General features: G+C 39.6%; 1 protein-coding gene across 7 annotated transcripts in view; it reads left to right on the forward strand.

Moving 5' to 3' along the window:
• usp32 (ubiquitin specific peptidase 32) overlaps positions 1 to 13,315 on the forward strand; it is a 72,301-nt gene that overhangs the window by 21,476 nt on the left and 37,510 nt on the right. For all 7 annotated transcript variants that reach the window (XM_046074419.1, XM_046074420.1, XM_046074423.1 and 4 more), the window contains exons 3-5: positions 7,314 to 7,419; positions 8,827 to 8,945; positions 9,359 to 9,518. In XM_046074419.1, coding sequence (XP_045930375.1) covers positions 7,314 to 7,419; positions 8,827 to 8,945; positions 9,359 to 9,518 — 385 coding nt within the window. The remainder of the gene's footprint in view (positions 1 to 7,313; positions 7,420 to 8,826; positions 8,946 to 9,358; positions 9,519 to 13,315) is intronic.

Here is a 13,315-nt window from a genome sequence, read left to right on the forward strand (position 1 = left end):
AGGCCGGCACGATATGAGGAACATATTCAATGTGCGATAACATTGTTAAATATTGAGAGGACATATCACTTGCAATAAATAAATAAATACTGAAGGGTGCATATTAACTGCCAAGTTGTTTTAAAATTAATTATTATTATAGGATTATAACTGAGTGACGTTCAGAAAGAATGAAGAACTCAGACATCAGTCAGCATCTTCCTCTTCCTCCTCCTCTCTGCTGTAACGTTACCTGGTCGAAGGAGGAGTTTTTAACAGTGTGCCAGATTTTAAGTCCAGGCTGTGCTCAACACAGACAGCTTTGTATTTAGCTTGTTTTAAACATTTGGCTAATGGCTAAGCTAACATTAGCTGTGCTTGTTGACTGCTTGACAGACTGAGGACAGAGCAGTTTAAATGAATCCTTTCTACTTGTTTACCTTACAGACAGGTGTATTGATAAAATATTGTATTTTTACTCACAAGGTTTTATTGCACGTACATACAGTAACGAGCGTAGCCATCGGCAGCTCGGGTAGTTTGGAGCTAATTTAACTTCCCCGTCTCCACCGAGACGGAGCAGTGTCTCTCTCTGCTGGCCGCTGTGTGTGTGTGTGTAGGAGCTGACAGAGAGCAGCAGAGGCTACAGCCTGACGATAAACAGTCCCGGGCCTGTTTAATACCGCGTTCCGGTGCCATCAATAAATAAATATTAGTTGTCTTTTTCATCGCGTTTTAAGTCAAACCAGATTTGACGCTCGAGACATAACGTTACATTATAGGACCCGCTAGTCTCAATAGTAGTATGGATAAGCTCGGACCTTATTCATTTTTGGGTCTTGAGAAAATTTGGATCCGGGTTCTTTTAGAACCGGGTATTGATCCCCATCCCTAACCTGTACTCGGCTAACAATCTTTTATTAAGCAGGAACCTCCACTCTGTAACACAGCTGTTCTATCAGTGGACTGTTTCTGTTCCAACAAATCCCAACAGAGTGATGCATCTTCTCTATAGCTGATCGCATCATGTCAGTTTCATAAGTGCATTTTCCATTTCCTTTCATTTGTCATATCCATAATTTAAGCTTATCAGTTTAATAGTTTTGAACCAGGGGCTCCAGTATCTGGATCAAGAAGCTTGTGATAAAAGGTGTGTCAGATTAAGTAGCTACAGCTGTTATTTCAGTGCGTCACATACATGATTGATTTATTTTAAGTAAACATTAAAGCATCAGACCGGACTCTGTATAGGCAGATACCCAATATTCAAGGCCTCTGTTCAAGATCCAGTCCAAAACATCCTTGGTTGGTAGATGATGTGTAAACAGTTGCCTCACTCATTAATTCTCTGGACTTTGCTGTGTTATTTAGCAACCAGTGCTTCTTACAGTGCTCAGGTTTTCAGGATATGTTGACAACACATGCATCGTGTGTGTGTGTGTGTGTGTGTGGAAGTGCTTGGTCCGTTAAGGCAGAAAAGGGCTACATGCAGTCCATTTACCTTGATTGAACACAACATCGCGTGTCTTCCCTCCCTTCTCTCTCTGCATCTCTCCTCCTCCTCCTCCTTCTCCTTTGTCACCATGGCAGCAGTTACTGCGGTGACAGCAGTCTAGATCTAAGGTTACTGCTGGTCCCACATTGTGACAGTTCAAAGAAAGCCCCAGCCTAATCACTCAGTCAGGACACCGACATGATGCTTTTAATGTGCAGAAATCTCAGTCACACGTCTTTTTAGTTTAAACACGTTCTTCTTTTATTTGGTTGTGCTCATGATGGTATTCTTCTTCTGTTTCAAACTGGAGACTGCTCAGGTTTGTCTGGGATGCCATGTGTTTAAAATGACAGTTGTAAACAGTTGGGATCTACAAAAGGTGTTTTACCTTTGAAGGATGTCTTGTTAGTTAATAGGACCACCTCATATTTTTATGTGTGTTTTGGTCATATAGTTTCCATTATGCAAAAAAAGAGACATGTCATTGGAAACCTTGTTACCTGAAAAACAAAAGCACGCTGCTTTAATTCAGCTCTTCCCATCATCCTCTCATTCTGTTCTTCTGAAGAAATGCTTGCATGCAACCATATAGTTGTTTTGTCACTTCTTATCACTTAATAATAATAATACAGAATACAATTGTCCAAATTCAGAGAAATGGGTGTTAGTGCAGGGAGTTGTAGTTGTGATTTAAGGTAGTTACTGCCAGCAGATCATGAAGTGACAAAAAGGGTTGTGCAATATGATTTTATATATATTGACTGAAGATAGAAAAACGTCTGTTGTTTAAAAATATGCTCTTATTGTTTATTTCTTTGCTTCGCAAATTCCACAATTTACGGTAATATTTTTGCCAACCGGCCGACGCAACGCAGTGAAGTTAGTTTCCTGTTCATCTGTCTAATATCAAACTTAAAACTAACTTTACAGCAGTCCGTTCTTCCACACATGCCAGTGTTGCAGGGAAGAAATTTGCATTAAGATTAAACAAACGTGGAGGAGAGTGAAGTTTACTCATAACTTGGTAATACTGAACAGGAGGACCCGGACCATGCAAGCTAAAACGAGGAGCTCGTTCCAAAGAGAGAAGTCTGTTGTATGGACGAGCCACACAACACTATACATGCAGTTCCTGCTATGATGTTTGTTTCAGGTAACGTTTAATGACTTGCCCACAGACATTCAGCTTACTTTCTGCTTCACCAAGACGTGTTCTTGTTGTGATGCTAGCTATAGCAGCAGGGGGCTGTAAACATCGCTGTCTGGAGCTGCTGTGCTGCTGTGGGACCGTCTCGTCCTCTCATGTTAGCTTTGCAGCAGCAAGTGGCGACAGTTAGCTAACCCTCAACCTAGCTAACATTAGTTAAATGACTTGCTGTGTCATTTTTCATTGAATTTACAAAACAAATTCTAAATTGGGATATTTATCGTTATTTGGATATAAAATGTGACCTATACTGGGATTTGAGTCATATTGCACAGCACAGCTGATCTTACAGACCTTCATGAGGCAGAGCTGCAAGTAGGTGTTACCTGAATTGGTGGTGCAACAGTTGCAAACACTACAAAATGATGTAATATGGTGATGAGGAAATACATGGACAGACAGGAATATTGTCCATAAGTAGATCCTCTTCACCACTAACTAAAAAACTAAACAACAGTTGCTAAACAACAGTACAAAGTAAACAGACAGAGTTGCAACAAAATGTAACCATTGTGAGCTGCTCTGAACTGGAGTTTAGGGTTAGGAGGGTAGGGTCATTGTGTTGGAAACAGAGTTGCACAAATGCTATTGAACCAAAACCCAAAGCCACACCCTGTGTTTCCAAGACAGCCGCTCATCCCAGAGCCCACCAGTGCTTGGCCCAGGATGTACCTCCAATGAGACAAAAAGATCTCCTGACACAATTCCAAAACAGACCTTGTGTCTGGATTCAGGCCACTGACAGGTCCAATGCTGAGCTCAGGGCTCGCTGAATGGTTTGATGAAAATGAATCACATGCTATGGCCGTCACCAGATCTCATGCCAAACGAAACACCTAAAGGAGATTTTGGTGTTAAACAGCATTCTCCACCACCATCAAGAAAAACATCACAAAAAAAGAGAGTATCTTTTGGAAGAATGCTGATCATCCTTCCAGTAGAGTTCAGCCAACTATGACAAGTGGACCAACACCTAACCAAGACACTTAATGTTGATGTTATTTTAATTTGTCACGCATTGGTACAGTATATACACAAACTGGGCAGCCTGCTGCATGAAAGCAAACTCTTGATAAGAGGTTAGACAGAGGTGTTTGGTTTTCACCATAGAAAAGCAGGACTATCCATCTTGTTTACTTTGCCTGTCTCTAGCAGGGTTAAGCTATTTAAGAATACCGGCTGACCTTTATGCAACTTGACATCGAAGGAATCAAATTTGTGCCAGTTTAGTCAAACAGAACTTAGAGAGAATAGATCTAACTGAAACAAAAATAGAAGGCAGCATGTGTAATGTCTGAAGTTCATTTTATGTAAACACGATGGAATACTTGATGCTTTAAAATTGCTTCATAATTTGAGGACATTTACAGCCATCGCCCATACAGTAACTTAGAAGAGATCAAAGCATTGAGCGTGAACACTAGCAGCAAGATATGACTCATTTTACTTCCTTAAGGTGTTTCCTCTGAATTTCTGTGTGAATACTGCAGTCAGTTTAAATAAATAAATAAATAAATAATAAACATGATTTGTTTAGCAACTTTTTATACAAGAAATGCAGCTCAAAGTCCTACAACAAATGACATGCACCAAGTGCTTCACATAAAAGAGACACAATGAACATAGAAAAGGGATTTAATGACATAATTAATGTAAAATAAGATGGAGGATAAAACCCACATAATAATAATAATAATAATAATAATAAAAATAAGGAATATATAATATAAAATGGAAAATAAAACCCACTCTGTTTTCATACATATTGTTACATTTTAATAAATAGATCCATATATGTATTCACAGTTAAAATTTGTTGATACTGATTCCTGCCTATTAACAATGAAGAAGTTTTAGCAGTTAGAGTATTTTATTTTTTAACCATTGGAAAGGTAGTTTCAGTAATAGAGTACAGAAGACGATAAGACTGCAGCAGATGGGGGAAGTTTGGTGGTGGATCAAGAACTTTGCATAGTATGACACGCTTTGGCTTTTTTGTGGAAGCTCCTCTGCTGTATGTGACCCACTGACATGGACACACTTCATTAGCTCACTGACTGCACAGTCACCTCTCCAGGGCTCACATGCAAATAAGACAACATGGGTTTGCACGCACTGCTCCCTAACCTTCCCCTTTTGTGCAACTTTGCATAATGACAACAGCGCCCCCTAGCATGGACCTCTGACTCCCAAGAGAGATCTGAGCTGATCTGGATTTTTGAAGGCTGTAGAAATCATTTTGTACTGATGATTGTGAGTTGTGATTGTGTGTGTTTATTTTTGTCTTGATATTTTAGAGTTATCTCATGCAGTACAACAAGCCCTGACCCTGGAAAAAACTCCCAAAATGATTTGAATCATACACATACACGGTAGTCTTGTCCTGTATTTTACCTGAAAGAAATTCATTAGTTTTACTGTGTTTTAGTATACAGCACAAGCTGCATTTAGGAATGATGATATGGAATATCATACTAATACAGTAAACTAACTTTTCGATAACATGAAATATTACACATGTAGTTAAAATGCCTTACCTTTAGGGTAAGAGAAAGGAGCAGATTTACACTCATTTCCGTCTACCAGAAGAAATCAGCGTTCACAATAAATAACAGAATTTAACTCCAGCCCTTCACATAAGGGAAAATCAATAGCCGGTTTCTGAATTTAGTCTCTATCTGAAGTTGCTACAGACTTCTTGTCTCATGTACAGTGACTGGAATACTTCATACACACAAACCACATAATAACCTAACCTATAAAGAATAATTTGGTAAAAGCGATTTAGAAGCTCGTAGTGGGTTAGTTTGTCTTTGCGTCTTTCTCTCTCTCACTCCTTCTATTCTGAGGTTCAATCTTTGAATCTCAAGAATGTCTTTGTCTGTCTCTCCTCATCAGAGGGATGAGAGGAGGAGGGGTCAGTGGGCCCACCGCCACACATGGGGATGTGAGATTTGACATTCTAACTAAACGCTTTTGTCTTCTTGTAAGCTCTGAATAATTAATTTGTTTGCATATTCACCTTTCTGTTTTGTTAGCTGTCTAAATGCCATTTGAACACATGGAGTACGGACAGAATGAGGCTAGTAAACACATCAAGTAACATAAGGCCTTTTTAATTATTTCTTTTTAAGGTAAGGAGAACAAGAAATTAGTTCAAAATATTCTTTTAAATCTGCCTCAGCATATGTAATTTTCTACAGGGACAACGTGAACCTGTCATATAGGTTTGTTTCTTACCCTCACTACCCTTCATAACTTAGATACAGGAAACAAGGCTAACAAAACAGGCTGCCCACCCTGTTACCTTTACAGTAAACAAGCCTTCAGTATGGCAGAAAGCTAAATAGTTAGAAGTGTGGCCGTTTTGGAGATGAGCAGGATGAGCATTTTCTCTGGCCTGAGCCGGCGCATCTTGGACTGTCACTGAAGCAAACTCATCGTAAGAGACAAGACTGGTTCCCACTGAGATTCTTCAGAATACAGATATTTGAGGCATCCTGGTTGCTAGTGGTCTAAGATCCATACCAACTGTCAGAAACATCCCCTGCTCAAGACCGGCGAAGGAACTTTGTTGCATCTCATCCCCTTCTTTCTCTCCCCATCTCTTGTATTTGGTTCTTCACTAAATGCTGCTGAATAACCGCTTAAATACACCAAAACAAATTTTTTTTAAAAAAGATACATTTTCAGTAACATTTGTCACTGATACAAGAAATCTGAGCACCCGCTGTCTGAGTAGGCAAATGTTTCTTTGTGTGTGGGTTGAGAGGAGACTGAAAGAGATTATGCTTGAACCAAAACATCATTTTTGAACACGCGTGTGTACCCACAAACAAAGTAATCTTGTAATGCAACACCCCGTGTCATAGCTCATCTGCCAGTTTGCCCACTGTTCTGCTATCAAAGTGTAAATTGTGTTATAGAGTTTCAACGGTATGAGATTTTCTGAATAACTGTCTTAGAAAATTTCAATGTATAAGATATTATTATTATTATTATTACCATTATTATTGATAATAAAATCAGTTAATTATCTTTTTAAAGGAATAGAAATAGAAGGGTTTATCTGTTTGAACAAATGCATTATTATAATTTCATAAAGTATTATGTCCTGACAAAACCTTTTTTTAATGGAAGTATGTCTAAAAAAGTCTTGCTTTGAAATAATTGAAAGATGCGCAAGTGAAATTTTCTGTCCTCTTGCATTTTTTTTATACCATATATAAGCAAATATACATAGTATGATAACGTTAATATTCATACCCTGGTATACCTTGCAACCCTGTTTGAGAAATAGGACATCCTCACTACAGAATGGGCTTCACATCATTTAAACTTCTGCACAAGGGTTGCCTTAAATGCATGGCTGCTTTACTGGGTTGTAGCACATTTCACTTTAAAGATGTTGTATCAACTCCTTTTTATTGTCTGTGAAACCGTTACAATAATTTGGAAATGGGAAAATGCTGTAATCAGACTCACTGGTGAAAGTTTCCAGAGTTGCCCTGTTGTCAGCTGTGTAGTGAATGACTGGTCTCCTGCTAACTCGCTGATCATGCTGCGCACACGTCTGAACACAAGGTGATTCTTTTTTTTTCACGTTGTCCTGTGTGTTTTACGTCGTTTCAGGTGATCTACACCTCATTTGGAGGCTCGTCCAAAGGGCTGCACTTCAACAATCTGATTGTGGGTCTGGTGCTTCTGACCAGAGGACGCGATGAGGAGAAGGCAAAGTGTGAGTTGTTTCGGCCGGGTTAACAGAGAACCTGTGTTGATGCTGTTCTGTTTGTTTCATGTTCTCTTAAATGTTTAATCTGTCACAGTGTGTAGATGTTTCCAACCAGAGTCATTGAAATGTCATGGAAAAAAGTATCTGACTTGATCTAACTATGCTGCCATGACATAGATTTGAAACCACATATATGCTAATCAAAAATGCCAGCTGATGTTTATACACCTACAACAGAAGCTCCGGTTACTATGTTAAGTAAACAGAGATGTTTGCATGTCAACATAAAACAAGCAAGTTACAGTAACTGGTTTAGTGCCAGGTCAGAGTCATTTCTTGCTTGTTTCTGACTTCTGAGTGGCACATGAAGGGCAAATAGAGATGTAAAAATGATTAGATAGATCAGTTCACCCTGCTGCACCACTCTGTTTGACCCAGGTTTTAAACATGACTGTCTGAGCTGGCACACAGCCGTCTAATTCATCACTGCTCTGTCCGCCAGGAGCAGACAGTGCAGAAGGGAGTTTGGAGTCTTTTAAGTTCCATGTGATGCATATGGAAACAGACTAATTATCAAATTCTTAAAGCAGGGGCATGAGAAAATCCCATTTCATTAGTCACACTGGCGGATTCTAAAAAATTCACCCAGTTACTTCACTTCACTTCAAGGTGCACTGATGTTAGATCTCCCTCCCTGTCTCATTAAAGTTTAAAATGTATGCGTGTGTTAATAAGTCAAATGTCCAAAAACTGTTAACCATTTAAGCCATGTTTCATTTACTGTGGTTCAAAAGCCAGTAGAGTTACGACGTATTTCCCCCCACTTTAAAATTCCCAAGGTTTTCTTCAAAAGATGGCCTCTCTGTTCCTCAATATAAAAACAGAGTCTCCTGGATCATTTTATGATACTGTATCTTTATGTTTTTAAAAATTTTAGATGTTTGTTCTGAGATATCATCTTTGGGGAGAAACAGCAGGTCAACAGCAAACCACATAGATGCCACATAGATTCATTTGAGTTGCTGGTCAGCACTAACGTTTTTGGCTCCTATTCAAATTATGAAAGTTTAGAGTGTATAAGGTCTTAGAACTTAATCATAGCGTTCTTAGTGGAGTTTAAGAAGTCATGATGGTATTAGAGTGTTTATTCATGTCCACATTTCTTTTCTGCTGTTTTTTTAGTCTCTCTCTCACACTCGCTGTCTCTTCTGTCTTCCTTATCTGATAGTTGTGGTTGATGTGTTGTAGGCAGTCCAATCCATCAGGACAGTATTGACAGTGGTAGCTTCTGTCATCCTTGAAGCGTCTACGTGCAAAGAGGCCTGCCTTCCTGTGATAAGGCTGAACTCTCTTCTGAAACTGTGCGTGTGTGTGTGTGTGTGTGTGTGTGTGTGTGTGTGTGTGCGCCCACAGACCTCTTCAGCCTGTTTGCCAGTGATCTGGGCGGCTATGCTGCAAGGGAAGACATAGAAGCTGTTCTGCAGGTCCTTGATGGGGAAGTCCCAGCCTGCCTCAAGAAGTGCTTCACTGAGGTCAGCGGACACAATAGCCTGTCTGTCACCACATATAAACATTTCCAGCCACACTAGTCAAATGTTTCTGTTAAGTCATTTTGGACTTGTGGTGATAATAATACAAAGTGAGCTGCAGACTGATAACTTCATTAACCACGTTCTGTCCTTGGCTTGTGTTGCGTTTGTTTTCATCATTAAAGAGGTGTTTGTTATGAGTTTTCCACGTGGAAATAAAAGTGATAAAACGGTAGCATCCTATGTTTGTATATATACATTATGTGTGCTCATTATTTCATCTCTGATCCCATCCAAATAAATCATCATCATAAAACCCGTCAAGTGAGCATTTAGACAGGAACACATAGGCAGAGTTACTCACAGGTACGGACCGTCTTTCTGCTTTTTAACAGCCTCATTGTGTGTTGTGACAGGGTGACAAAGTTAACTATGAGCGCTTCAGGAACTGGCTCCTACAGAACAAGGAGGCCTTCACTTTGTCTAGATGGCTTCTGTCTGGAGGAGTGTGTGTCACGCTCACCGATGACAGCGACACGCCCACCTTCTACCAGACCTTGGCTGGCGTCACACACTGTGAGTCCTAAAAAACAAATCTTCATTGTATTTGCATACACTGCCTGTCCACACAAGCAAATGTGTTTCCTTGTTAATGTTTATAGAATTTTAGTTGGTGGCCATTAGGCTTGTCCGGTATCATGGTACGGTATACCAGGTCTTTAGAAATCCGGACAGTATGACTTTCAGTACCATCAAAATACAGACGCTCCTCTTTCGTTTAAACTGTACAGAGATGCTGATTGAGCTCATGTATTGTAGTGTACGTAGGCGGGCAACACAGAATGACACCGCCTGACGTCATCGACAACGCAATGACCCCCTTCACTTTTCCAGCAGCTGGTAAACAACACACACACAGGAGCTGGAGCTGCAACCTTTATTCACTGACAGATTGTAACCTACACTGTACATTTTCTCTTACATCTTTTCTTCTGCTCCACTGCATTCACCTGCGACTCTTTGCGAGTGGTGAGAGAACGCGGCAGGGCCAGTAAACGAGAAAAATAACTCTGCCAACACAGACGAAACTGTGTGCACACCATGTAAAGTGTCATCGGGTCCTCGGGCAAGAATCTCTGGACGAAGGCTCTTATTTATTATTCTGTGGGCCACAAGTATTTAAACCTAGCAGGACGTAAGCTATTGCATTTGCTATTGCAAGCAAAACCTGTTTCAATGTTCAAACAGGCACCTGAATATTTAAGACAACCTAGAATAATTGTGCACATGTTCTTTAATACTGATCGACATAAGACTGCAGTCAATTAGTGAATTATCTACACATTAAAAGCCTACGATGAAAAAGAGGGATTATGCCCTTGAAACTTCTGGAAGGCAGTTTTATTGTAAACATCTGTGCAGGAAATGTTGTTTCATTGACAACATCGATCAAAAATAGTATTTCTGTTAAAAAGATCAACTAAAAGCAGCAGAGCAGTAAGTTTGAAATGACTGTCGTTCTACTGTGGAAATGGACATTTGGCTGAAATTATTATTATTATTTCTAGATATTTGTTTACATTGTTGGCCCTAGATCCAGTTACTTGAGTTGAAAATACTTACATTTGGACTTTTCAGGTATGTGGAAGTGTGTGCATTATACTGCCATGTCTTTGTGATGTGAAGCAGATAGTTCCCCTGCTACACCTTCCTCTGCCTCCATTATAGAGAACAGATGAAATGCCACCGACGACTTAACAGTTGTTAAAGCTCGGATGAAGCCGTTGCATTTTTTATACACTTGTGTTTTCCCTGCACAAGTGACAGTGAGTGTCCTGGGAAATGACTGACCGGCTCGACTTGTCACCCTCATTCATTCACTCAATTTTCCTTTTTCATTATTCCATCTCTCCTTCACCAAGCCAGGCCTCTCCTCCCTCCTGCTGCCATCTAGATCCATTTCCTCTCTGCCCTGCGCCATGCAGACTGCACTAGTTAAAGTGATCATAGAGGCTTGATAGCTGTGATATCCATATTTCTTTTATTTGAAGTACTGACCGCTTCATCTGCCAAGGTTGACTTCAGTTATTTGAGTGTGTTGTCTTATTCGTGCCTGTTAGTGATTATGTAGTGAAAAGGCTAGAAGCACTGAATGGTATTCAGCTGCTCAACAAGTTAATTGACCTGAAGATCAATTATAAATATATATTTTTTGAAAGTTGTTTCTTCTATTAAAATGAGGAACAAAGGTGCACTTGTTGGATTGGACAGCCTGTTTTAAAGCTTTTCTGAAGTAATTTTGCCCTATTAGGAGATAATTAGTGTTTTACAATACACTGGCACTTAAAAAGTAGTATAGTAGATTTATTATTATTTTTAGGTGTGATTTGGTTTATTAAAAGCCTACACAAAATCTTCTACAAGTTTAGATATTGCACACCTGGCTATACACCATCCCCACTAAAATATGAAAAACCCACACTGCCTACATTAATTCAGCCTCACTGCTTAAATTCTTTTGTAATGTAATACTGTATGCATCGAATGTCTAGTCACTAATTGTGTTTACTTATGCACTGATCACATAGTTACTGATTTAAATCATAATTTAGCCTGTTTTATTCTATTTAGCCAAAGTTATTGCATTGAGATATAACATTTCAGAACGTCAGCTTCTTTAGTTCAATTTAGAAAGAGTTTTGTGGGACTTGGGTTTGCATGCCTATCAGAAGGTATCGCAAAGATTTAGTTGGGGATGCACCAACTCAGTACACCGGATTGGCATCAGTGCTGATATGGATTCTTATTTTTGGGTCAATTTCATTATAACATTCAGTGTTGGCTCCGTCAGTTACAGTCAGTCAGGCAGGGCGGGCTGCTGATTTAACTTTCAGAGCGACAGATATCCCTGACCTCATGTTACCTTATGTCAGAATTTACAGATATCAGATTTACACATTAAGGTATACTGATTTAAAAAAGACATTACTGTTATCAGATCGGTTCTTGGTTTTGGCAAATACCCTTAGCTGAGGTATCAAAATTGATATCAGGAGAGAAAGGTCTTCTCAACCGTACCAAAACTCAGGTATTGTAACTGTACCAGTAGAAACGTTTCAAACACTACCCAGCCCCAGCAATAACATGTTTTTAGATGACCCATTAGGCAACCTTAGGGATTTTGGTTTTCAGGATCTCAATTCAGAGATTATATTTATAAAATGTGTCTTCCTCTTTTTGTTTGACTGCAGTATGTATGTAAGAAATTTAGATTTGTAAGTCCAAGAGAAGTTGTGTTGTGCTATATGTCAATATTTATGTCTTCATGGGACCAGTCATCAAAGAAATTCTTCAGTTTTTCTGGGCCATACATATTTTAAAGAGAGTACATGGAAAAACATGAAGTGATACAGTTCTTAAAAGTTGCAGGGTAAGTAAATTTAGCCAGGCTTTATTTTGCCAATTAAGGGCAGAGGGCTGGAAAGAACCTGTCTTGTCAAGAGAACCTGGACACTGCCTTTAATCTGCCTGCTCCCAGCTTATCCTCTTAAGTGTGTGTGTGTGTGTGTGTTTGAAGAGAGAGAGTGACTGACACACTGGATCATGACTCTGTCCAGGACAAGAACGTAAAGCTCGACTCATGGCAGACCTTAGCACAGTGAATCCTCTGCTAACTTGCTAGCCTCTGATACTGTCACAATATTATGAGAGTAGAAATCTGTGGGAATAACAGCCTTCCGGGCAGGATGACGTAGTTTCTGTGAGCCGTTCTTACGAGGAGTGTTCTCTGGTACATGCTGGCTGTGGCAGCACCTCTCTAAGGATGTTCCCTGGATAATGGTATGGTATCTCTGCTGTCACTCGGAGAGAGTAGCACCTCTAGGTGGGTATCAGGCCAGAAAAGGCACCTGCCTTAGAGACAGAAGCAGACGCAGAATAATTTGTGGCCAGTACTTTTCTTCAATGTCAGATACCTTGTAACTGTCGTTCATGGTCACTTCTGGAACAACTATTGTTGGAACTGTTTGTTTGAGCTCTGCTTGGTTCAACCTTTTAAGTGGCATTAATAGAGAAGGTAATCTCATCTGATTAGTTTTGTCATTCATTAAAAGAGAAATAAGTAGGAATTTAAATTTTTCATTGTTAGACTTATGAGTAGGGCTTGAGATCAAACCTCAAAACGAATTTCTAACAACCAATATGTGCTCATAGAACATAGAACCTGTCAGGTGCCGAAAGCTTGCATCATATTATTTCTAACTCATGAATAACTGTTTGTGTGGAGCATTAGAGACAGTAGTACTATTGTTGAAAGTTTTCAGTGAACACCCAGCCCTGCTTGTGAGGCATATTTTGGTTTCCAAAAAATCTAT

This window comes from Micropterus dolomieu, linkage group LG17 (genome assembly GCF_021292245.1).
Source record: "Micropterus dolomieu isolate WLL.071019.BEF.003 ecotype Adirondacks linkage group LG17, ASM2129224v1, whole genome shotgun sequence".
Taxonomy (NCBI): domain Eukaryota; kingdom Metazoa; phylum Chordata; class Actinopteri; order Centrarchiformes; family Centrarchidae; genus Micropterus; species Micropterus dolomieu.